The sequence below is a fragment of the Garra rufa genome, chromosome 10, assembly GCF_049309525.1.
Source record: "Garra rufa chromosome 10, GarRuf1.0, whole genome shotgun sequence".
Lineage (NCBI taxonomy): Eukaryota > Metazoa > Chordata > Actinopteri > Cypriniformes > Cyprinidae > Garra > Garra rufa.
The window spans coordinates 12,205,946-12,231,321 of record NC_133370.1 but is presented as its reverse complement, the minus strand read 5'-3'; the positions used below and the strand labels follow the sequence as shown (position 1 = coordinate 12,231,321).

Here is a 25,376-nt window from a genome sequence, read left to right as displayed (position 1 = left end):
AATGATTTGTCATAAAAGAATCATTCATTTTGACTCATACAGTGCATTTTTGGTTATTTCTACAAATATATCCATGCTACTTATGACTGGTTTTGTGGTCCAAGGTCACAAATACATTTCTATGCACCAACAAAATATTCAGAGCCATTACTTGGTTTAAAAATGTTTAATAAAACCAAACAATAAAAAAAAAACAGACATAGATATAGCATATTGATAGCACCTAAAACATTAAACATTTAAAAATGACAAATGGTCACAGACTTTTCTAAAACCAAATTAAAAGATAAAGATATATATAAAAAAAAAAAGCTGGAAATTCTGACAAAGAGTGCTCAGTGTCTGAGACGAGTGCGTCGTGTGCGGGCAATGGGTGTTGTCACTTTAGGAGTCTCACTCTCAGCCATAACAGCATCTGAAAATCAGAATGAAGCATGTTAAATGAGTACTCTACTGGACATTTAACAGAATAAAGAAACTAAAATGATAGTCATGTGAAAGTGACTGACCCTCTTCCTCTTCTTCGTCACTGGTGAAAGTGATTTTAGGTTTGGGACGAGCACGAGTCTTTCTTGGGGTTACGAGGTCGCTGTCATCTAACTTCGGTTTACCTCGTCCTAAAGGATACAGAGATGTACAATGAGATTAATTTAAATCTAACAGAATTCTTTGTGAAATCTGATTTGCTTGATCTCCTCACCTCGTGTGGTTCTGCGCACACCCTTCTGTGGCTGTGGTGTTTGTAGCTTTTGACTTTGTGTGTCTATCTGCTCTTCTCTCTCATCACCCTCCACGTTCTCCAGCCCTTTAGTGTGAACAGCTGTCAAACGCTTCTCATAGTCTTCAACTTGCGCCTAAACAAACAGATACTTTCAAAACACTGGAATAAACAGTAATGATCAGTGCACACTTACACTTGAAGTCAAAAGTTTACATACACTTTGCAGAATCGGTAAATGTTAACTATTTTACCAAAATAAGATATTTCACAGAAAAGACATTTACATGTAGTCCACAAGAGAAAATGGTTGCATTTATAAAAATGACCTCATTCAAAAGGTTACATGCACTACAAAGTTGTTACCCAAATGATTCACAGCTGTTTTCTTTGTTTGGTGGTAGTTGTTCATTAGTCCCTCGTTTACCCTGAACAGTTAAACTTTCCAGCTGTTCTTTAATAAAAAAAAACCTTCAGGTCCCACAAATTCTTTGTTTTTTCAGCATTTGTGTATTTAAACCCTTTCCAACAATGATTGTATGATTTTGAGATCCATCTTTTCACACCGAGGACAACTCATATGCAACCTTTACAGAAGGTTCAAACACTCACTGATGCCTTAGAAGGAAAAACAATGCATTAAGAGCTGGGGGTGAAAACTTTTGAAGGCAGGCGTGTACATTTCTTATTTGCCTAAATATTTTTTGCATTGAGTACTGGCTCTCAGAGGCTACAGAATATACACATTTCCTAGAAGACAAAATAAGTTAAATCTACCCTGATCTTAAAATTCTTAATGCATCATGTTTCCTTCTGGAGCATCGGTGAGCGTTTGAAGCTTCTGTAATAGTTGCATGAGTCTCTCAGTTGTCCTCAGTGTGAAAAGATGGATCACAAAAATCATACAGTCATTATTGGAAAGGGTTTAAATACACAAATGTTGAAAAACCAAAGAATTTGTGGGAACTGCAAGACTTCTCTGAAGTACAGCAGGCAATTTAATTGTTCAGGACAAACAAGAGACTCATGAACAACTATCACTAAACAATTAAGACAGCTGTGGATCATTCCGGTAACAACGCAGTATTAAAAATCAAGTGTATATTTGACCCTGGACCACAAAACCAGTCATAAGGTTAAATTTTACAAAACTGAGATGTATACATCACATGAAAGCTCAATAAATAAGCTTTCTATTGATATGTGGTTTGTTAGGATAAGACAATATTTGGCCGAGATGCATCTAATCTGAGGGTGCAAAAAAAATCTAAATACTGAGAAAATCACCTTTAAAGTTGTCCAAATTAAGTTCTTAATGCATATTACTAATCAAAAATTACATTTTGATATATTTATAGTAGGAATTTTACAAACAAATCTTCATGGAACATGGTCTTTACTTAATTTCCTAATGATTTTTGGCATAAAAGAAAAATCAATAATTTTGACCCATACAATGTATTTTTGGCTATTGCTACAAATATACCCCAGCGACTTAAGACTGGTTTTGTGCTCCAGGGGTCACATATAAACTTTTAACAGGTTCATTTTTAGAAATTCAACTATTATTTTCTTATGTGGACTATATGTAAACATCTTTAATGTAAAATAACTCATTCAGGTAAGTACTTAAAAAAAAAAAAAAAAAGCCCAACAACAACATCATGCCTTTTGTACGATCACTTATATTTTAGTAAAATAATTAACATTTTGCAGATTCTGCAAGGCACAAGTAAACTTTAGACTTCAACTGCATGTCACACACGCAAATATAGTACCTTAAACTGTGGTTTGGCTCTGCGACGGAGTTTAGTCGCAATGGACAAGAGGGGCTGATAGACTCCAGGCTCAGTGAGTTTATCACTGTAACAGTCCCAGCACTCTTGCAGCTTTTTAAAACCTCGCTCACACACAGACAACAGGGACAGAGACACGGCCAGATCTGCCCATTGACGCTCGGTCCTGCAAACAATACAGGACGAGATCACATAAGAGAAGTAGACCTGATCATGTTAAAACAAAAGTTGCTCTAGCAATGTTGCTCTCATTGCCTATTTTTAAACCTGATTTTGGGGAATTGTATCAGCCCAAGTTATCTCTGGACAGGTTTGAAGTAGAAAAGCTTCCAAAACCAGATTAAACTTTAGTGATGAACAGTGAGAAAAACTAATTTCACATTGTGTCTGATACCCACTTTGCGGTTCTGAAACGCTGGCAGAGCTTCTCCACTAAACTCTCTGTCTGTCTCTCTTTAGTGATGTAGGAGAAGAGTTGTCTGAAAGACAAAGTTAAATAGAAGTGATTTATGGCTTGTCATGCAGAATAAGTTAAAGTGCAACAGCAGCATAAATCATATCTCACTTCATGATGGTGTTGAAGTCCTCCTCCTTCATTCCACGTTCAGGATCAGATAATCGGCTGATGATGTCTGGCAGCAGGTTGTAAATGGCATTGTCCTGAAGAAATAGGGAGGGTGTTATAATCGGGAAATCTCATTTTGGGAGGCATGAGGGAGATGAGACAAAGACAGTACCTACCTTTGCAGAGAGCTCGTTGAAGAAGTTTAGAGCAAGGCTGGCGATGTGTGGCTCAGGGTCTAGCAGGAGCACTGCGACCTCACTGACCTGACCTTTGACCTTCATCACATCCTTCAGCACAAGCTGGGTCAAAACCGTGATGGCAGTCAGACGCACAGATGAACTGTCATCACTCAACCTTAAGACAAATCAGTTACAGTACTGATAATCAGAATACACCACACGTACAAGACATTTCAAACCCTATTCCAACTAAATTAAAATGAATCAAACTTTAAAATGACTGCAATGCAATAGATTTAGCAGGAACTATAATGTACGAGAACAACTGATTATGCAAAAACATCCCTAAACCAGTGGTTTGGAGCTACCTGGCATAAAGGTTGGGAGTCCAGGGTTCCAGCATATTGGGGAAACGGACAGTTAGGTCACCAAGAGCAACAATTGTGTTGGCTCTGACAACAGGAAGTGTGGATTTTTCCAGCACAGTGAACAGCAGCCGGACGTTGTCTTTACAAACAGCAGGACTGAGAAAAATACATAAGATGTTAATATTGCATGGTCAAAGAAACATGATATAATGTAATTAATTTTGTGCTTTTAAATAGATTAATCGATTAAATCACATCCAAAACGTTTGTTTACATAATGTAGAAATACTTGCATGGGTGCATGTATTTTTTCATATTATATATGAATAAATATAACCATATATTTCTTAAATATACAGTTGAAGTCAAAAGTTTACACACACCTTGCAGAATCTGCAAAATGTTAATTTCACCAAAATAAGAGGGATCATACAAAGAGTGTTTTTTTATTAGTACTGACCGAATATTTCACATAAAATGGTTGAATTGATAAATGACCCCATTTAAAAGTTCATACACTTGATTCTTAATATGGTGATGTTACCTGAATGATCCACAGCTGTTTTTTTTTTTTTTTGGTTTAGTAATAGTTTGTACCTTGTTTGTCCTGAACAGTTAAACTGCCTACTGTTCTTCAGGAAAGTCCTTTAGGTCTCACAGATCCTTTGGTTTTTCAGCATGTGTATTTGAACCCTTTCTAAAAATGACTATAATTTTGAGATTCAATTTTGAGGACAACTGAGGGACTCAACTATTATGCAACTATTACAGAAGGTTCAAATGCTATCTGATGCTTCAGAAGGGGAGCAGAGAGCATGTCAGGCTAGGCGCGCAGTGGTTATAATGATTTATTTAAATCAGTAGACTATAACGAAAACAATACCTTAAAATGACAGCAGAGGTTTACTATCAGACACTTCTTAAACTGGTGAACCCCTGTAAACTTCAGTCCAAGCATGCGTTCAAATAGTAAGTTCAGAACGGCTCTAATACACAGAAAACCTGACCGATTTCGTCAGAGATTGCGGAGAGTCGCATCCAGATGTCAGTTAGCATTATTCTTTTCTGTGTGGATTTGGCTGAAAATCATGAGTGATAAAATTATATAAATGTGCAGCGATGTGCAGATCAGCTGAATCAATCTGCTGTTAAAAAAAATTAACCATCCATTTCATCATGCAAAACTAAGAATTACAATAATCGGGTGCGGGTCGGGTATGGTTATCTAAATCAGAGAAAAATATAGATGCAGGTGGGTGGCGGGCGGATAATTTATTTGAAGCTGCGGATTCGGGTGACGATTGAGCCCATCCGCGCATCTCTGTGTGGTTGTCATCACGTGACAGCGTGGAGGAGAAAGAGAGAGGTGAGGAACGATGGCGAGTGTTTCCCAAAAGCATCATTAGCCAACTATGGTCGGAAGTTCCGTCGTTATGGAGAAAATGAGTCATTAGGTGCCATGTTCAATATAGCTGCATTTTTGAGATCTCTAATCAGTAAAATAGCCAAAGTTATCACTCGGTTACGTCATTAACAACAGCCCTACATTGTTGAACTAATGTGGTTCAAACGACAGAGATGCGACCATGTTCGGGAAACACTCGTGAGCTAGTTCGTTTCCACAATGTATCGTACTATGGAGGTTAACCAGCGATTTATGTCTTTCTACGACAGAGATGCGACCATGTTCGGGAAACACTCGTGAGCTAGTTCGTTTCCACAATGTATCGTACTATGGAGGTTAACCAGCGATTTATGTCTTTCTACGGGAAACGCAGAAACGGGAAACTCCTGGATGTTAATTTAATTCTGTTTGACTGTTGTATTTGCACTTTTTTATAAACTGCTATTTGTTGCTAATAAAAGTTGTTAATATTGTTGTGCATGTTATTTTGTAATTGTTTCAGTAGTGTTTGGTATTCAGTTTCTGAATGGTTTAGGCACAAGCCAACAGTTTGGTGACGCTGTCTGAGCCTTACATCATAATTGTTTTATTATTCACGGTAATACTGTGTACCGGGGTAAAATAGGGAGGAGGTTTGACGGTATCAAAATTTGGATACTGCCCAAGCCTACTGGAGCAGTTTGTTTGTGGTGAGAACACGAACCAAACAGACCCAACTGCAAAAAGTACTGCGCCTTTTTGGACTAATCCAGCTGCCATAGTCCGCTGCGCTGTTCATTATGGGATGACGACAAGTATTTGTTGACAGTTAGTGCTTTAGCAACATAGCCCATGACAGCTCGCGGACAAACTTTGAGTTGTGAGGAGGCTTGGAGCCTCATAATTTGGTCTGATGATCATATAGGTCCCAACTTTCGAAAACTCACAAAACATCACAATCTTTCTCATTGTTTAAGGGGCCGTTCACATGTCGTGCCTAAAAATGCGTGGAAAACGCTAGGCGCGCCGCTTTCTCTTTCTTTCCAAACTGCTCTGTAGCTTGCACTCCAGTAGCATCTGCCGTTGCTAAGCAACCATTACCTGCGCTACCCATAAACACGCGAAAGTTTCAGTAAAGGATAAATGGATTTTCAGCTTTAAAAATCGCTTGCAGTAGCTCTGCTATTATCTTTATTCAAAAATGCTTATTCCTGTATAGCTATGATAAGCTGTTTCTCCAACTTGTCAGTGCTTTCAATGTTAAGAGAAAGAATGAAACTGTTTGGTTGGTTCATGTCACATGACCTGCGGTGCGCTTGCAGCATTCTGAAAAGTTGAGATGTTTTTATCTCGATGCGGCGTGTTTGCGAATGGAAAAAACGTACGCGTTGCACCGCCTGCGCGTCGCGACCATGTCGCTTCCATTCTGAGCGCGCATACCACGCGTCTACATTTGAAATAACGAGCTTGAGCGCGCAAAAGATGCAGACATACAATGTATCATTTGTTGCTCTTGGTCCAGACCAAATGAACCGAACCACAGATGTGAAAGCACCCTCAATGCATTGTTATACCTGATCATCATGTACTGAGACAGAGCCAGACAGGCAGCAGTGGTGAGCTGAGGGTGGGAATATTTTCCTGGAGAACTGCAAACTTTCACCAGCAGAGGCAAAAATGCACTTAACATGTTTCCTTCTGCAAAGATAGACCACAGTGCAACAGGGATCAGTGCTTTGTAAATCAGGGGAGAACTTTTTAATAAACAAATGTTTATGAAGACTTAGCTCACTTTATTCCAAGCTAAAACGTATCAAAATAATAAAGCAACCAGTTTCTCTAGATGGGCTCACCAGCTAATAACTCAGTCTCACAGATCTTGCGGATGAACTCCGCCTCAGTGTCCTCAGCTGAGGCACCCACCAGCCCGAGCTCCTCCTCCACACAGCTGTCATTAGCCTCCTAGCAAATGACACTTAAATCAGTCAGCAGCGAGCATTGGGCAGCACTTTAATATGATTGTACAGAAAACAGATAACAACCAATCAGTGCACAGTCTTCATTAACCTTTTTGTTGGCAGGTGCCTTCTCTTTCTCCTCCTTCTCTTCCTTTTCTCCTCTCCTTCTCCGTAGCTCAGCACTTACACTTCTTTCAAGGTGAGACACCTGCCAGAAGGCCACAGCTCCGCACAGTGACAGCACCTGGGCCAAGCTCACACAATTCACTAGATAAAGCAGTGATACACAAAAGTTCAGGGTCTCTTATGCTCACCAAAGCTACATTTATTTAATTAAAAACAGTCAAGCTACAGTCAAACATTACAATTTAAACTGTTTTCTATTTCAACATTTTAGCATAATTTTCTGTACAGCAGTGCATATCAATTATGTTGTATACAAAAAGTTACATCTCTTGTGCCGACATTACCTTGCTCCTCAGAGCCCTGAGACCCGGCTTCCTGCTTTTGTGTTTGGTTGGGCTCTCCACCCTCTGTGATTTGTTCCAATAGGAGATGAGCAGACCGTTGGAGGAGGCAGGAACACAGCTGGTCAGGGGACTCTGCCAGAAAGTAGATGAGACGGACAGCCTGTTCCATAAAGGTCTGCCAATGGGGGTCGGACTGGACTACTCCTGTTCAAATAAAGGTACAGTTAACGTTGTTACCAAACAACTGAAATGTATAAAAGAAACCAGACCATTTAACATTTGCATTATAAACACTCCTACATGACTATGCAATGGTTGAGGTCAGGCTGGTGCAAGTGTTATTGAGGCTTAAGACTAAGAGACAAGAACATCTTGGAATACAAGAGGATGAGTCAATTACCAGGAATTTTTTTTTTTTCTGAAAGTGAACTGATCCTTTAAGAGACATGTGGTCACTTTGCATTTGTAGCATAAAAGCCAACACATCCTAATCAACCCACCTATCCACTATCTACTGTGTTGGGGGAAAGTATGGCGAATCCTTAAACTTTTTGGTATAAAATTTTAAGAAACCAACCAAAACTTGTGATCTGATTACCCAAGACAAAGTCTAAAAAGAGTTTAACGAACATACCATCAGCGATGGCTTGGGACAGACAGCTGAAGAGATGGTGGTCCATAGGAAGCCTAAAGGGAACACCCTTGGATTGCTGAGACACACAAGAGCATAAAAAAAAAATTCTAAAAGAAGAATTTCTAAAAGATCATGTGACAGTGATGACTGGAGTAATGGCTTTCAAAAACTCAGTTTCACATAACAGGAATAAATTACATTTTCATATATATATAAAAAGTTAACAATAATAGTATTTCACAATCTTGCTGTTTTTATTGTATTTTGACAGGCCCCATTCTTACTGGCCCCAAACCTTTGAATGGTTGTATATTCATAAAGTGTAAATACATACCCTCACATGGTCTGTTATGTTAACGATGGTGATGAGTGCGTCCCGAGCCAGCAGATAATCTTCTGCAACCTTCTCACCCAGAGCGACAGAACAGAGTGTGTCCAAATTACTGAGCACAACCTCTCTCTCAGCACTAAACACAAAAGTTACAGATTGAAATTATGCACACCATGCTTTGATAAAGAACAGCATGATAAAAGAGAACACCCTCAGGTTATAAAAGAGCTAGCTCATAACTTATTGGACATTACAGAGAACTGAATTTCAACTTGTGTCCCCAAACACACACAATATGACTATTCTTCCCAAATCTCTCCTGCATTTCTTTGAGGAAGAGCTTAATAGGAAGAACTTGTTTAATGTAGGCAGGCCCTTACAGCAAAGCAGCAAATCTCCCCTGCTCAGCCAAGATTACCGGCCAATAGGAGCACAGAAGAGTTCAGACTCTTGCCCAACGAACTCGCATTCGCCTTGGTCTCATCATTGGGCAATATTTTTATTAAGCTGTGACATTGAATCAGTGTCTCACCGTGCTGCCATGCCCAGCAACAGTACTGCAGCTCTCCTGTGAAGTGCTTTAGTTTCTCGTTTACCAGAGAACCTCTCCCACAAAACCTGCACCACTGAGGTCTGCAGGGCACTCTCACTGCTGAAAAACTCCTGGACCTGCACCAAGAGGAATAACAATGTCAAAAGAAGAATATTGCAGGAATGGCTGCTTACACGCAGTGCAAAAGACACTCACAATCTCCTCCAGACACTGGATGGTCCCCAATGAAGCATCGATCATCAGATCTGACAGATTATCCACTAGAGTCTGAGCCTTCGCCCTAATGGACAGACACAAAAGGCCAGTTGAACTACAGTACAAATTACAAATTAGAGCTACATCAAATTGTGTTCCTTTAGCCTTAAAGTTAACTTTCAAAATTAACATTTCCTGACAATGTACTCAGTGCCAAGCACGTCATCCAAGATGTTAATGTCTTTCAGTCAAAAAGAAATTATGTTTTTTGAGGAAGATGTCCATCCCAGAGCTAGTGCAAGATGACCGTTTGTTTAAAATGACTCATCGTTTCACTAGATAAGACCCTTATTCCTCGGCTGGAGTCCTTTGAACCAGCATTGAAACTGCAATTGAAGTCCACTATATGGAGAAAAATCCTGGAATGTTTTCCTCATGTTTTTCTCTTTGCGACTGAAGACATGGGGGTGACTAAATCAGGAAATTTTAATTCTGGAAGTGAACTTCTCCTTTAAATGTTTGCAGACCTGGTGTTGTCACCATGGGGGTTGAGGTACAGGCGTCTGTAGGCCTGGATGACAGCATCTTTGATTGTGACATCAGTGGACCAGACCAGAGGTAGCATCTTTCTGACCCCACACACAGAGTTGGCCACACTGAACTCAAATGCTGTGACACAGAACTGCACCGCCTCCTGCACAACTGAGAGAGGGAGACCAATCAGAGGAAACTACGCTTATATTTAAAAGATCTTTCGTTATTTTATTTAATACCAATTTTAATATAAACCAGACAGTCATCCTAATTCATGGTAATTACCTGTAGTGGTTTTCCAGTACAGCATGTTGTTAATGACAGCGATGGCTCTTTCCACTTGTAGAGCGAAACTCTCTGTGTCTTTTAAGTACTGAACCAACATCTCCTGCTTCTTTAGTTCACTCTCTCTACCTTCATTCCCTCCACCCTCTTTCTGTGGGGTGGGTGGAGCATCGCTCGGCAGAGCCTCAGGTGTCTCCTGCTCTGGACCTAAGAGGAGACAGATGCACAAACACAACTCATGTTTTTGTTTAGACTAAGAACCCTGTCTTCTAATCTATGTAGGTGAGACCATGAAGTTCCTTGGTGCTTATTCAAGTTACACATACCCTTGAAAAGCAATGCAAGTGTGTTGATGAGGGTTTCTGCATTCAGGTTAGCCAGATCAGAGAAGAACGATGACTCTGGGAACAAGGAGTGAGCCCGCATGCACAGACCAACTGCCTTCCTGCACACAATTAAACAACACATTGCATGTGTGTGTAGAAGTTAAAGGTAGAAGTATGAAAATGTGTTAATTCACATGTACCTGTATTTGCTTTCCCGGAGAAGCTGTGCGATTTGTAATGCAGTGTCTCTGTCACTTCTCTCTTCCTCTCCCTCTTCCTCTTCTTCATCCTCCTCTTCATCAGTGTCAGGCTCCAGTTGTGCTTTCACGGTCATCTCCACCTCAGGCTTCATCGCATCCCAAAGATCAGCTGCTGTGATGACTGCAACTACAAGCACAAAGCAAAAGTCAGCTGGAAAAAATTTCCACAGTGCCGAAAGGAGCAATTCAATAAGGAAACAAACATACTGGGCACATGCTCTTTCTCCGCATCTCTCATCTCTTTTAATTTGGCCATCTCTTTTTCCAGAGGCTTTTTCAGGTCCACACTGCTCAACTTGGAGAAAACAAAAAGTATGTATATTTAATATGTAAATAGTCCAATAGTCTTTTATTTGATTATAATCAAAGTTTGAATGCTAGTGCATCTACCAGATGTTATGAGCTTATTTGTACCTTGCAACTGTAAGGGTTATGAGCAATGAAGGCAGCCAGTAGCTGGATAGCACTCTTGCACACATGGACAGATTTATCACCAAGACGCCCAACGGTCAGCTCCATAACTTCAGTGTACCTGCACAGCGGCAATGCCTGGAACAGGGGACGGGGGATTATGTTTTACAGCATTGAAGAATAAAACCCTTCATATTTTGTTGAAGAGAAAAGGGAAAAAACAACCCACACACCTTGCTGTTGACAATACGTGCATAGACCTGTAACACACGTGCTCTGACATGTGAGTGGGCATCATGGATGTGCTCTTGCAGTGTGTCCAGGAAACGATCTCGGCTTGCACGAGCAGAATCATCCAGTTTATCGCCAGACAGGACCCGGACAAGAACCTCACCGAGAACTTCACAAACAGCCACCCGTAGGCTCGGACTCTGTCCAAACACAAAGGAACATGTTAATACAGCGTACTCACATACAAAAGACAGAAGAGTCAAGCTATGAAACTGAAAGCTCTGATTTAAATGATTACCCTCAGATTACCAAAGAGAGAGCTCAACGCCCAAAAAATTACTGCAGAGAACTGGGACTCAACCTGTGATCTCTCACTCTCACTCTCACACACACACACACACACACACACACACACACACACACACACACACACAAAATGTAAGCCCCATCCCTTTTCTTCCCCAATTCCTCAAAGGATAGAAAGTTCAGAGGAAGGGGCTTGTTAAATATAGGCAAGCCCTTACAGCAAGACAGCAAATCTTCACTGCCCAGCCAAGATTACCAGCCGATAGGAAGACAGGAGAGCTCAGACTCTAATTCAGTGGGCTCATATTCGCCTTGGTCTCATCACTGGGCAAGAATCCAACAACAGAAGTGATGAAATGAAGAACATGTGTGACTGTACCTCTCCTTCCAGGTGTGTAAGGAGAACACTGATGTTGGGTATCATGGTTTCGGGTACCAGAGTACTGAGTTCAGACAAAAAGCTGGAGAAAGCCTTCACACCCGAACCTTCTCTGGCTAGTTCCTCACTTGACTTCTGACCAATCTCTCTGAAACACATACAGGGAGATTTGACTGAGATGAAAATGATCAATAATGGGTAAGAAACTAAACTCAAGTCACAATCTTTTATAATTTTCTGATTTAATGCTCAAAAATATTTACTATTATTATTGAAAACAGCCGAGTAGAATTTCTTCAAGTTTCTTTGATCCTAAATTAAAAAAAATTAAATATAAATTTTTACTAATTAAAATAACTGTTATATATATATATAAATGGGCGACATTAGGGGGGGGCAAGGGGGGGCAGTTGCCCCCCCTGTGGTTAGTCATGGAATCCTCGACAGCCCCGCTGCAACTGCTTTAGCCAAGCTTAGGCTCGGTTGTACTTGGGAACTAGACGGTGCTATATAACCCTCAAACGAAAGCAAAGCAATTGAAGATCTGGCAAACTATCCAACGTGTTTTTGCAGAGTTGAGCAATGTAGCCAATCACAGACATATCTGTTGTTTCCTAACAATTAGAAACACTTGTCAATTCACTCACTGCTGAAAGCGCCTGATCGGTTTTTATTAAGTGCCGTTTTGTGCGCTCGTGAATCATCTTATGAGTGTAGACGCGTTGTAAATAAAATATTAATTGTGTAGTTTAGAGAGCTTTATTAATTATAACGGAATTTTGTGAGATCTCTATGAACTTTTAGTGATAATAAGGGGAGCGTGCTTTGCACTTTCCAGGCTATAATCCATTTAGAATTTGTATGAAACTTTCGTTTTTCGGCACATGCAAGCTGATATGTTTTGGGAGTGACATTTGCATATTTACGCTGGGTTTATTCTCGAAATAACGGTGAAGCAATAGACGGGATAAAAATATATTTTCCCCTTCTCCCAAAACAACTTACTGTTTCAGCTATAAAATAGTTCAGTTTTGTATGTAATGGCAAAATGTTTATATTTAGTTTCGTTTTTTATTTAGCAAATTTAGAAAAACGCTTGGAGCATTTTTTATTCGTTATATATATATATATATATATATATATATTTACCGAACAGCGCCCAGCGGAAGACTGATCATAGTCTGTTTGATCAGTTTGCCTTCTCAAATCATCACGACTTGCCTAAAATGAAATCTATAGATATAAAACAGTTCAAGTATAAAACAATGGTAGTTTAAACGTTACAGATATATGCGCATAGTTTGTGCAGAAAGTGGAAGCTAAAGCTTGCAGGACATTGAGGCACCAGCGCAATCACTTGCATTTTTTTCATTGGAAGCAATTTAAAATTATCCGTCATTTTTGCTCACAAAGTACGAGTAATACATCGAAAAAAACGTTACAGCATTTTTATAAAATAAAGAAAACAAAAATTATGTGCTTTCTGCCGTCTGGTTCTTGAACAGGAGTGCTTAACAAAATGAAGCGAAATGCATGCCTCACAGACATAATAAATACATTTATAGAAAGCTTTAAATTATTACTTAACGAAATAAAACAAATCAAACGCACAAACTCTTTCATGTAATCCGTAAAGATGAATTTCTCTCTAAAGGCGCGTCCAAAAAGGAGATTGCGAGTCAGGATCTTTGCGACACTGACTCAGAATACACAAATTAATTAATAAATAATTGATTTATGTCCTTACTCTTTCCTCGACACATTCATTGTTATTTATTTTTGCTGGTGCTTGAGGCGAGTTTTAGCCTATATTGTGTGCGCTTGAATGCGGATTCAGCTGCGCTAAAGCACACTAAACGGTGTCTGAGTCGGTCTCAAAAGTGAAAGCGAAAGTGAAGTTTCGTGTTGTTTCCACCAGCGCGGCATTTTTTTTCTTCACCATAATTGATGGATGTCTAAATTATGAAAATAAGGAGAAGCCTAAAACAGGCCCGATGCCGGCCCAGGTCTGAACTATGACGTGAAAACTGGCCCGAAGCCGTAGCCCTTGGGTGTAAAAAAAAAAAAAGTCAAGGCCCATCGGCCCGGGCTGAAGTGCAGCGCTTTAATTGACTGCTTTGATGTGCTGCAATACCGTAGGGCACTGTTTTAATGCTTACATCTGATTTTTTTTTTCTTGCCCCCCCTGACTCAAGAGTCAAATGTCGCCCATGTATATATATATATATATACATACATGTATATATATATAGTTATTTTAAATAGTACAAATATTTCACATTATTACTAATTTCGCTGCATTTTGAATGTTTTGAATCAAATAAAAGCAGACTTGGTGAGCAGAAGAGAACTCATTGAAACATTGAAAATCTTACCATTCAAAAACATTTGACTGGTAGTGTACATTATAAAGCATACTGATTTTTTTTTAAATGATTTTGATAGATGCAAACCAAAAGTAATAATAAACTTCAAATTATACACTTTACAGTAAATAAAAGTTCTATGTATTATTTGAGACCACAGATATTGGACATTGCATGATATGCAGTCAAACCAAGTTATCACAAGTACAAGACGATTAGGGTTATGAAATGTCACCTCATGATCTCTCCGACAATGGCCTTAACTCCATACTCTGTGCTCCAGGCAGCCACAGCTTGAGCACATACTGACGCCAGCTGCTCAAAGTGCTGCAAGAGCTGAATCACCTTCACACATGCTCCTGCAAAAGCAATAGAAAATATTTAGGACAACGCAGCTTAACATCTACACCACTGCAAACCCACAGGTATGTGATGTGTACATATTAACCTACCCAACATGTGATTGTATTTCTTCACCATGATTCCTAGCACATGAATAATGGCGTCTCTGGTGGACTTGCTCTTCACGTGGCTTATGGTGGGGTTTTCCAGGAGTTTATAGCAACAGCATGTCACACAACTATATAAATTGACAAATGTTGGACAAAGAGTTAAAACAGAAAGATAAAACAGAAACTGTGAAAGTGTAAGAGAAAAAACAAGTTCATACCTGACAAACTCCTCCTCCACTAGGGACAGACTCCACAGTGTGCGAATGTCCAGCTGCAGCAATTGAGTTAAACACTGAAGAACTGTCTCTCTCTCACTATCCCACTGCAGCAGACCTTTTCCGGCAACTTTATCCTTCTTGCGACCCTGAGAGAAACACACAGATAATTCATATGTTGCGGACACAAAATCAACAAGCTTAGAAGCAACAGTTGTTGCCCTCAGATTACCAAAGAAAATATTCACAGCTGGTGAGCCTATTAGGAGATGTGATTCTTTGCTGACTGACACATTTACACACAGACAGGACATACTCAAACACACACATACAAACACACTGTAAGCTGCCAATTCATCCACAAATGTCCATTTCTAAAGGAGAACTGTTTTATGTTTGACAGCCAGCATCAATATAGGTGGGCCCTTACAGCAGCGCAGCCAAACTCCACTGCTCTGCCAAGATTACCCACCAGTCAGAGAGCAAGAGAACACAAAATCCCAACCAATCAGCTCGTATTTGCCAGGTTCTCATCATGGGGCATAGTATAAACAATGTATGAATGATAAAAATGTGATAACATTCAGAAGTACCTTGCTGGGTGCCGTGACGATAGTCTCTCTGTAGGAGTCGCTCTCAAGTGTTTCTGTGAGTTTGCAAAGGAGAAAAACGCTCATCTTCACTGCGTTGAGCTGCTGTTTGCGATCCACAGCTGACAGAGAGCCTGACAGGAGAAGGGTTGGCAGAGAAACCGACAGGCCTCTGACCACTGAGAACAGAGAGTGTTGTGACACATTGTGGGAAATGTAGTTTTGATTAATTCCACAACTAGAAGTAATATGACCAGGTGATATGCAAGTAGGGCTAGGAGATACCAACCTTGTACCAGTATCTCCAGCGTGTCTTCTTTCACTGCCACATCTACTGTGCGACAATGTCTAAATGCAATCAGAAAATTGTGCTTAGGTGAAGTCATGGTAACACATGGTGTTCATGTTCAATACAATATTTAAAACACTGCTACTTCTTGCCATTTACCCCCATAAAAGTTATACTTTTCCACTACCAGTCAAAAGTTTTTGAACAGTAAGATTTTTAATGTTTTTTTTTTTATCTTCTGCTCAACAAGCCTGCATTTATTTTATCCAAAGTACAACAAAAACAATACTTTTTTCTTTTCTTCATATTTTTCCCATTTAAAGGGGTGCTATTATGCTTTTTCACTTTTTGAACTTTAGCCATTGTGTGGTGTGTACGTTTGGGCATAAAAAACATCTACACAACGCGGTATCCCGCCTACAGAAATTCAATTCGCTAGCGGGTTGGGGATTCGCCTAACTTTAGCATGTATTATAGACAGCCGCTTCTGGGATGCTTCAGCGAGCCGCAGGTCGTCTCAGCTTTAACTAAAGAGTCCGCGAACTGCTCCGGAATCCATGCTGGAGCAGCGCCATTGATGTGCGTTATAGAGGTTTCAAACACAGAGAGTCGTGGCTGATGTAAACACGAACATGATCATCCGTGCACACGTTGAAGCCGCGTTGTGGACGTGCAGTGTGTGGTAAGACATTTATTCATCATACTGTGTATGATTAATAAATATATAATGTTTCGGGCATGTAAATAAATACATTAGCACAATAATGATAATATCATGTATCGGCGATCTCGCATGCTGACGATAGGACCAACAATACTGTAGCGTTTTATTAAAGGCTGTATCAGCGATTTCAAGCTTGAAACAAAGTGTCACAAGTGACATTTCTTCACGATCCGCTCGCTGCCTGCCCCATAAATTGGCTGTAAAAAAAAAAAAAAAAAAAACAACAACAAACAAACAAACAAAAAAAAAAAAAAACACACACACAACACATCTGTGTCTCTTCCAACCATTCCACAGAAAAACAATGTTCCAACCAACCACCGTCAGGGGGTTGGTGTTGTGGACTTTCGCTCTGCCTCACATCCCTGCACCAGTACGGAAGTCCACAACACCAACCCCTTGACGGTGATTGGTTGGAACACTATTTGTTTTTCTGTGGAATGGTTGGTAGCACTGATTGTTTTTTTTTGGCATATTTCAGACCCTAGGCTGACCACAGAGACGCGTTTTTTTTTACAGACAATTTATGGGGCAGGCAGCGAGCGGATCGTGAAGAAAGGTCTTAATGTGACACTTTATGTTTCAGGCTTGAAATTGCTGATACAGCCTTTAACTCGACTTTCATGCATCGTAGGTGTAAATGACTTCCTTCTTTCAGACGAATGCAATCGGAGTTACATTAAAAATAATCCTAGCTCTCCCCAGCTTTAGAACTGAACGGTATAGATGAGTGTTTCTCTCCATCAGTCCGAAACAAGTCGATCCATAATAAAAAAAAGTGTCTCACATGGCTCCGGGGCGGTCGGTAAAAGCCTCCTTTAGCGAGCCGATGTGTTTTTGTAAGAAAAATATCCATATTTAAAACGCAAGAATCACTTTAATCTAGTTTGCTGCTTTGGGAAGGGGCGCAGCAGGGGGGAACACAGTCTACGCTGTTTGCCAATCGCACCGCAGTGCAATCACAATACATTTGGTTTTTCAGAAGGCGAAACCCGGAACTAATCGAGCCGTTTGTGCCAGCCTGGGGAGAAAGCTATTGTAATAATGTAAATTATGTGAAAAATAATGCGTTTTTCGAACCACCAAGCATGAGAGCATGTTCAAGTACACCTCCAAAACAAAATAAAGACTTTGTAAAAGAGCATAATAGGACCCCTTTAAAATTGTTTTCTGTTTGAATATTTTAAATGTAATTCATTTCTGTGGTTTCAAAACTGAATTTTTAACATCATTACTCCAGTCACATGATTCTTCAGAAATCATTCTAATATTCTGATTTGCTGCTCAAAAACATTTTTATTATTGTTGTTTAAAACGGCTGTATATGTATACATTTTTTTTTTTCAGTTTTCTTTGAAGAACAGCATTTATCTGAAATAGTAACCTTTTGTTATTATAAATTCATAAACATTATAAATGTCTTTATTATCGCTTTTGATCAATTCAAAGCATCCTTGCTAAATAAAAGTAATAATTTCTATAATTTATTTTCACATTTAAAATATTGACAAAAGCTTTTTATTTCAGATAAATGCTGATCTTTGGATCTTTCTAAAAAGTACCGGTTTAAAAACTGATAATATATTTTAAAAAATGTTTATTAAACAGCAAATAAGCACATTAGAATGATTTCTGAAGGATCATATTACACTGAAGACTGGCATAATAATACTGAAAATTTAGTTTTGATCACAGGAATAAATTATATTTTAAAATATATTCAAACAGAAAGTAGTTTTACTATTTAAAAATATCTATTTCAATATTACAGTTTTTGCTGTATTTTGAATCAAATAAATGCAGGCTTGGTGGGCAGAAGATACTTGTTTATTGTCTTTTAAAAAAAGACATTACAAATTTTACATTTAAAAAACTTTTGACTGGTAGTGAAGCTGCATTGTTATTCCCATATTGTTTTTTTTTGTAAGGAACTGTATGGTGTTCTTGAATTTTGAATAGATAAATAAAACATCATCACAAGCTATAATAACTGTTATAATAGTCAACTTGTTTTCATTTGGTGATGATTCATTTATTTGGATTAATACTACTTTGGCTTTTAGGAAGATTATATTTGGATACCGTTTAGTTTCCCTATAGACATTTAAAATACTAATATAATAATAATAATAATAATAATAATAATAATACACATTTGCTCTACTGCTTTGAAAATTACACAAATGTTCCTGATGCATAACAAAATTAATGTTTATATTTTAAAATTAAATACATTTTTATAGGAACGTGTTTACACTTACTGTAAAACACTGTATGCTGTGTCAAAATGCTCCAGGATGCAGAGGGGTCCTTGACTTCTCAGTGCTGCTTTAAAACCTTCATAACAGACAGTAAAGTGTAAACAGTACGGATAAGATAAGCAAAACTGAAATACACAGTTTAAAAAGTGCTCAGGACTTACTTTTGATATGAGTGGGAAGTTGTTTAGCAGACAGCACATCTTGGACCACATACTGGTTAACAGCACCAGACTTCACGAGATCGTGCATACAAACCGGTACAATAAAATCCCACGACATCTCCGCACGCCTAAACAACAAGAAGCAATGAATACCAACAAGCTGATCTGAAAGGAAAGTCACTGCGTACAACAACAACAAAAAATACAAGCGGCAAAATGAAGCTCGGTTTGCCCTATAGAGATCTAGTCAAAGTTAACATACATAATCAGGAAACGAAGAAAAATGTTTCTGTTTATATAAGACTTACGCAAAACATGTTTGTTTTGTTTGACAGGGTAAGCTAGCATGCTACGCTAACCACATTAACTTATAAACAGGCAAAAACTAAATTTCTTCTTATGATACACACTTCCTAAGGTTTAAATAAGCAACACAATAAATTCCAACACTTACCGTGCAAATAAGACAAGTTTATTCCGAACGAATCCCAAAAAGAAGTACTAATCTGTAGAATGCGGACTGGACTGACTGAACGGTTTGAGTCGCAGCTTTGAATTTTACACAGCGCGCCAAAGGAAGTACGTCATCGCTCCGCCCCCTCACACAAACGACACACCCCACTGATCAGTAGAGGGCGCCATTCGTTGGATTGAAACTTTTAAATAAAATGTAATTTTAATGTAAAAAGAATTTGAAAATGTTACATTAAAATGTATCAGATACGGTAATGTAGTAATTTTAACGTAAAAGAATGTAAAATGTTACATTACAATGTAGCAGATAATGCAATGTAGTCATGTTAAAGTAAAAAGTAAAAATGTTACATTAAAATACAACATATGTTATTTTAAAATTGAATTTTGTTAAAAAAAAAACACGTGAAAAAGGATGAATTAAAATAGAATTTACTGACACTTTAAAAGAAGACATAACACATACTTCTATATAAAAATTACTTTTTTTTAATTAAAACGTACTGAATTTCTCATTCTCCGCCCTAACAATCTCATTTATTTATTTGTATTTTATGGACAACGGTTGTACTGGCTATTATGAGGTTTAGTTCATTTGTTTTACCATTTTACTTTATTTAACATTTACTTTACATTTATTTTAGTGTCGCACTGCCATTTTAAAATATTTGGATAGTTATCAATGTTTTGCCAGATTTGGGTTTTCAAGAGTTTACAGGACCATCATCGTCAGAAAATGACACCGTTACAAGCTGCGAATGGTGCAGATGAATTATTCAGTAAAGAAGGAGGTGGTCAGGAAGCTTTAAAATGCTTATAATAATCTTAATAGACAGGAAACTAAATGATTATGTAGTTTTAATTAAAACGGTGCTGTTAATTATGGTTGGAAGCCAACCTGGAATTAAACAACTCTTGAATCCGTTGAAATGGGTAAAATGCAAGTAACAATGATCGTATTAAAAACTGTCGTTTAACGAGAATCATACTAACATTACGCAATATTATTTTATTAATCAATAATAATATTATATAATTCATCAATATAAATATATATGTGAAATATACTTTAAAGTCTCCACTTTTCCGTAAATGCAGTATATGTCAATGACAAGCAACCTTGCAGGTTTTTAAAACTTTTATTTTGACATCACAGCATTGAATTCCCACTCTTGGCGTCATGATGATCATGAGGTTAGAATGCATGAAAAAACACATGTGGGTTGTCTTGTCAGACCCAGAATGCCGAAAGATCTGTTTTAAAATACCCACTACTAGTCTTCTCTATTCTTTTATTCGGTGTTTTAGACGCACATGTTATAATTCACAGTAAAACTGATAGAGGCATTGACCTGGTAAGAGACTCTGGCTACCGATTTTATTTTAGATTTCCTATGTGACCTGGTTCAAAGCGTATTTCACCAATTTAGTGTTTCATGTAACCACTCAACATTATGCAAAGTATTTGAAGATATGACCCAGACACAGCAGGGCATGTCATGGTATCATACAAATCATTACAACAACAGATGTTATGACGAAAACACAATAACATTTTAATAACACGTTTATGTTTTATAGTAGGATGGAATATTTGCCGGACTCTAACACCAGATATAAAGATGTGGATTACTGGAATGAACGGTACCGGACGGAGGAGAGCTTCGAGTGGTTCGGGGACTTCGGTAAATTTGAACATCTGCTTAAACAACACGTGGGAAGGGAAGAAAACATTTTGATGCTAGGTAAGTTAGACACTTACAATACAAAATCTGTTTTACAATTTGAAAATTGCAATATGAGCAATCGTATATTATTTTATTGTGTGTATTACGTGTGGTCAGCAGGGGGCGCTACTACACTGTTTTTGAGAAATTTTAATCTGCGTTAAAGAAACAATTCATCCAAAATGCTTAAAATGTACTCATCCTCAGGCCATCCAAGTTGTAGATGAGTATTTTTCTTCATCTGAACAGATTTGGAGAAAATAAGCATTATAGTGATTATCAGTGAATGGGTGTTGTCAGAAAGAGTTCAAATAGCTGCTAAAAACATTACAGAAATCACAGGATTCCAGTGTGTAAATGACTTGGGAAGCAATGTTTGTAAGAAACATACCATAATTAAGGATTTTTAACTTTAAACTGCCGTTATCATGCTTCCTCCAGTGAAAAAGTCTGGCCTGCTGTCCTCTCAAATGATCATTCACTGGCATATTTGTTTAGACTTTTTTTCAGTCATGGTGACTTTAGTATCACTGGAGGAAGCAATATTACAGCTAGAGGTGATTTAGCCGAAGGCAGCAGTTTGAATTTGAAAAAAAAAAAAAAAAACGGTTTTATGGGTTTGTTTCTAACAAACATGCAGGTTTTTGCTTTGCAAGATGATGAACTGTCATGTTTACTTGTAGATTATTGAGATGAGCTTTTTGAACTCTCATTCTGACAGCACCAGTTTACTGCATAGTATCCACAGAGGGTTTGCTCAAAAAGGGTTTGTTACCTGGATACTTGGCCATGTTGGAGATACTCGGATGTAAACAACAGCATTGATTGCACAGTTAATGTACTACTGAATTATCCTGGAAATCCAGAGGTCTCGCGAGAGCACAATTTGGCTTGAGCAGGGTATATTGGTTACTTGCCAAGTCCTTCCAGGATTTAAACCTATAGCTTTTTAAAAGCACATAACATGTTTCCTCAGAGGAACCTACAATATAAGAATACTTTCTCATGGAGGAGCTCAGAAATGATCTCCTATCATCTGGTTGGTCTAGACATTGGTGCATTTTTAACATTCATATTTCTAGCTTTGTTATTTTAAAGATGATGTCTGGTGGACGAACAATAAGGTGAATTATTTGTGTGAAATTCTGCAGGGCTCTAACACACAACCTTTAGATGTACTGCAGGTGCAGTGTTATAGTCAAACTCAGGGTGTCAGTATTGCTCAACGTACTCGCATGAAAGATTATGTATTCAGCTGGTGCTGTATTGGCGATGAGTGTGGACCTCTGACATGCTCTCTGAGCTCTAGATCTGTTCTTCAATGCAATGACATGAGCTTCCGTCCCCCAGGGACTGGTTCAGCTATATCTCAATCCAATTACCAATCAAACAACCACCGTTCACACACTTAAAGTGGCATAATAAAAGCACATTGGTTTACGGTCTTGTGTGGGTCAATGTTGAACTTTATTTCATGCAGCTTGGATCAATGAAGTGTGTTCCTAACCTGGTGTTTAAAGACAAATGATTAACCTTGGAATTGTAGTGCTGTGATTTAGTCTAACGTAGGCAGATTCTGGTTAGTTAGATTGTTGGATTTAGCAAAAACAGATTTTATTTTTTGTTTGTCTCTTCGGTTCTCTCTCCCCACACAGACACCCTTTCTGCACCCACATCATGTTTCCTCCGCAGTTTACCCTCACAAACACAACAACTACGCTTCCTGTGACCTTTTTCAACCGGGGAACAGGGCGAGGAGTTCCTATACGCACACCCTTCTCTTATGTGCTTCACTTGTGACCTCTGACACAAGTAATAAATGTCGTTTCTTTATGTAATGCTCTGGTCATGACCCTTTTACCACTAAATTGCTGCTGAACTGAATATTGTAGTTCTTTGTTCATTATATGGTTATGAAATGTTTGTTCTCAATTGAGCCCTTTGTTTTTCTTCTGCTAAATTGATGCTTTGATTTATATTTTGCATGGATTCAAATGTCTCTCTCCATCGAGCTCTTCGTCTTTGTTTTTCCATGCTCAAGGATACTGACACAACAGCATACAGTGAGTGTCCTCCCTTACCCATAATGCAGTGGCTCAGGGAAGATTCCTGAACGGGCTGTTGAGGCTGTGTGTCTCAAGTTTCTGTGGTTGTGTAACGTTTGTTGCATGAGGAGAAGTGGAATCCCTGCAGTTAACGTTAGCAGATTCTGTCAATGAGAGAGGCAGTTCAGATCCTGTCATGCCTTTGAAACAGAATATGGACCATTAATGGAAACAATGCTGCAAAAACAGCTCGTTTGGAAAGAATGTCATGCTTATGATGGCACAACCACCATTAGATTTGCATATCAATGTCTGTTTAGCAATTTGCCTCACCCTGATGAATGATGTGTTAACTGTGCTAGCATGTGGAGGTTATTTGAGAATAACAGGTCATTTGCATATAGTTGTCTTAAAGGTATAGTAGCAAAAGCTGTGTTTAGTTCTGTGGTTGGTGAGGGGGTGGAAATAGTCCTAAAAAACAATCATGGCTGTTTTTAGTGAAAGAAACCTCAATTCTTGACCTAAATAAAAACTGTATGCAATTGGACACTTATGTATGTTGGCACCCTGTTTGTAGTTCAGTAATGCGACATGCACTGTGGTTGAAAGGTCGGTTTGAGGTCAGTAAAATTTTTAAAGGCTTTTAGAAAAAGAATTGTCCTGTCCTCTTTAAGTCATGCTTTTTCAAGTAACTAGTAAGTAACACATTACTTTTACAAGAAAATATCTTCTCCAAATATGTAACGCCAGCTACTTTGTATTCCCAATAACACAATTTTGTAATGTATTACTTTTAAAAGTAACTTTCCTCAACACTGCATAATCCTTCAAAAATCATTGTAATATGCTGGTTTATTGTGCGGTTATCGGTAGCGCTCATTTTTAAAACCGATTTGCTGATAAAATAATTTAAAAGCATTTAAAGAAAGTTTTTGTCTGAGCGCTTGTTATTCTTAATTTTGACATTAAATTTCACTTTTATACCAGACAAATATATCGGTTCAAAATGCGGGTTATCGGTAATCGGTTTCATCATCAGCCCTGAAAAACGGATATCGGTTGCTAATTTAATGCTCAAAAATAATTTCCTATTATTTTCAATGTTGAAAAGTTGTGCTGCTTAATATTTCTGTGGAAACTGTAATGCTTTCTTTATTCCAGGATTCTGTGATGTATAGAAGGAAATCTTTAACAACATTATAAATGTGATAATCTAAAAAATAACTTAATTATTTTAAAAACCCTTAATCACCCCAGTTACTGAACAGTAATGTATTTGAAAGTGAAACAGGGTGTGCAGTGTGAAAAAATGTAAAAAAGTTTCCAGGACAAATTTACCGTAGTTACCCATTCATTAAAAGTCACAGTTTAAATGGATACTACAGTACCAGTCAAAAGTTTTTGAACAGTAAGATTTTTTTAAAGTCTCTTCTGCTCACCAAGCAAAAACTTAAAATGTTTTACTATTTAAAATAACTGTTTTATATTTTAATATTTTAAATTTATTTATTTATTTGGGAAAGATATTTTACAAAGTAATACTGTTATTTATCAAGGATGCTTTAAATTGATCAAAAGTGACGATAAAGATATTTCTAGTGTTACAAAAGATTTCTGTTTTAGATAAATGCTGTTTATTTAAACTTCCTATTCTTCAAAGAAACCTGAAAAATTCTAATAATAATAATAATAATAATAATAATAATAACATGTTTACCGGTAATAAGAAATGTTTTTTGAGCAGCAAATCTAAAGGATCATGTGACTGGAGTAATGATGCTAAAAATTCAGCTTTGAAATCACGGGAATAGCTTATATTTTAGAACAAATTAAAATATTAAATGGTACAAATATTTCACAATTGTACAGTTTTTGCTGTAATTTGTATCAAATATTGCAGGCTTGGTGAGCAGAAGAGACTTCTTTAAAAAGTATAAAGAATCTTACTGTTCAAAAACATTTGACTGGTGGTGTACATCCCTAAAATAAACATTACTCAGCCTCATTTTGTAAAACCGTATGTGTTTTTAAATGCAAAATGAATAATATCATGTTGATTTTTTGCCTTTCCAATAAAAATAAGTAGGGCCCAAAACTGTTTTGGACAAAAACGGTTCTTTCAAAAAAAAAAAAAAAATCATCTTTTATGTTCCACATTAAAGTTTTACATGTTTGGAATGACATAATTG

General features: G+C 37.9%; 2 protein-coding genes and 3 non-coding genes across 5 annotated transcripts in view; 1 reads left to right on the top strand and 4 right to left on the bottom strand.

Moving 5' to 3' along the window:
- Window positions 1–208: 208 nt before the first annotated feature.
- On the bottom strand, window positions 209–19,064 carry ncapd2 (non-SMC condensin I complex, subunit D2). The gene is made up of 31 exons (XM_073848832.1): window positions 18,942–19,064; window positions 18,781–18,856; window positions 15,796–15,854; window positions 15,510–15,685; window positions 14,920–15,065; window positions 14,702–14,829; window positions 14,485–14,608; window positions 11,884–12,031; window positions 11,201–11,398; window positions 10,971–11,105; window positions 10,764–10,851; window positions 10,497–10,683; window positions 10,297–10,415; window positions 9,971–10,177; window positions 9,679–9,853; window positions 9,152–9,236; window positions 8,936–9,072; window positions 8,407–8,539; window positions 8,073–8,148; window positions 7,439–7,642; window positions 7,078–7,235; window positions 6,864–6,972; window positions 6,585–6,708; window positions 3,627–3,782; window positions 3,256–3,433; window positions 3,080–3,174; window positions 2,913–2,993; window positions 2,497–2,680; window positions 701–854; window positions 510–617; window positions 209–415 (listed from the first exon to the last, which is right to left on the bottom strand). The coding sequence occupies exons 1-31, from the start codon at window positions 19,057–19,059 to the stop codon at window positions 336–338; spliced, it is 4,146 nt and encodes a 1,381-aa protein (XP_073704933.1). The 5' UTR covers window positions 19,060–19,064; the 3' UTR covers window positions 209–335.
- On the bottom strand, window positions 8,611–8,895 carry LOC141345055 (small nucleolar RNA U85). Its single transcript, XR_012356921.1, has one exon. It is a non-coding gene; the product is annotated as a small nucleolar RNA U85 (small nucleolar RNA).
- LOC141345058 (small nucleolar RNA U85) lies at window positions 11,494–11,834 on the bottom strand. Its single transcript, XR_012356924.1, has one exon. It is a non-coding gene; the product is annotated as a small nucleolar RNA U85 (small nucleolar RNA).
- Window positions 15,135–15,458, bottom strand: LOC141345056 (small nucleolar RNA U85). Its single transcript, XR_012356922.1, has one exon. It is a non-coding gene; the product is annotated as a small nucleolar RNA U85 (small nucleolar RNA).
- A 1,597-nt stretch (window positions 19,065–20,661) lies between the features above and the next one.
- The window catches only part of ece2a (endothelin converting enzyme 2a), a 90,356-nt gene continuing 85,641 nt past the window's right edge, over window positions 20,662–25,376 (top strand). The window contains exons 1-2 of the mRNA XM_073849317.1: window positions 20,662–20,770; window positions 20,997–21,160. Of these exons, the coding sequence (XP_073705418.1) occupies window positions 21,001–21,160 (160 nt within the window). The 5' untranslated portion in view covers window positions 20,662–20,770; window positions 20,997–21,000. The remainder of the gene's footprint in view (window positions 20,771–20,996; window positions 21,161–25,376) is intronic.

What these genes read in the sequence shown, in the direction of transcription:
- ncapd2 (XM_073848832.1), bottom strand. Translation starts at nt 19,059, where the DNA reads ATGTCGTGGGATTTTATTGTACCGGTTTGTATGCACGATCTCGTGAAG. An exon ending in TTACACACCTGGAAGGAGAG is followed by an intron (nt 11,399 to 11,883) that starts GTACAGTCACAC and finishes GTGTTTGGACAG; the next exon opens with AGTCCGAGCCTACGGGTGGC. An exon ending in GTACTGGAAAACCACTACAG is followed by an intron (nt 9,854 to 9,970) that starts GTAATTACCATG and finishes TCCCTCTCTCAG; the next exon opens with TTGTGCAGGAGGCGGTGCAG.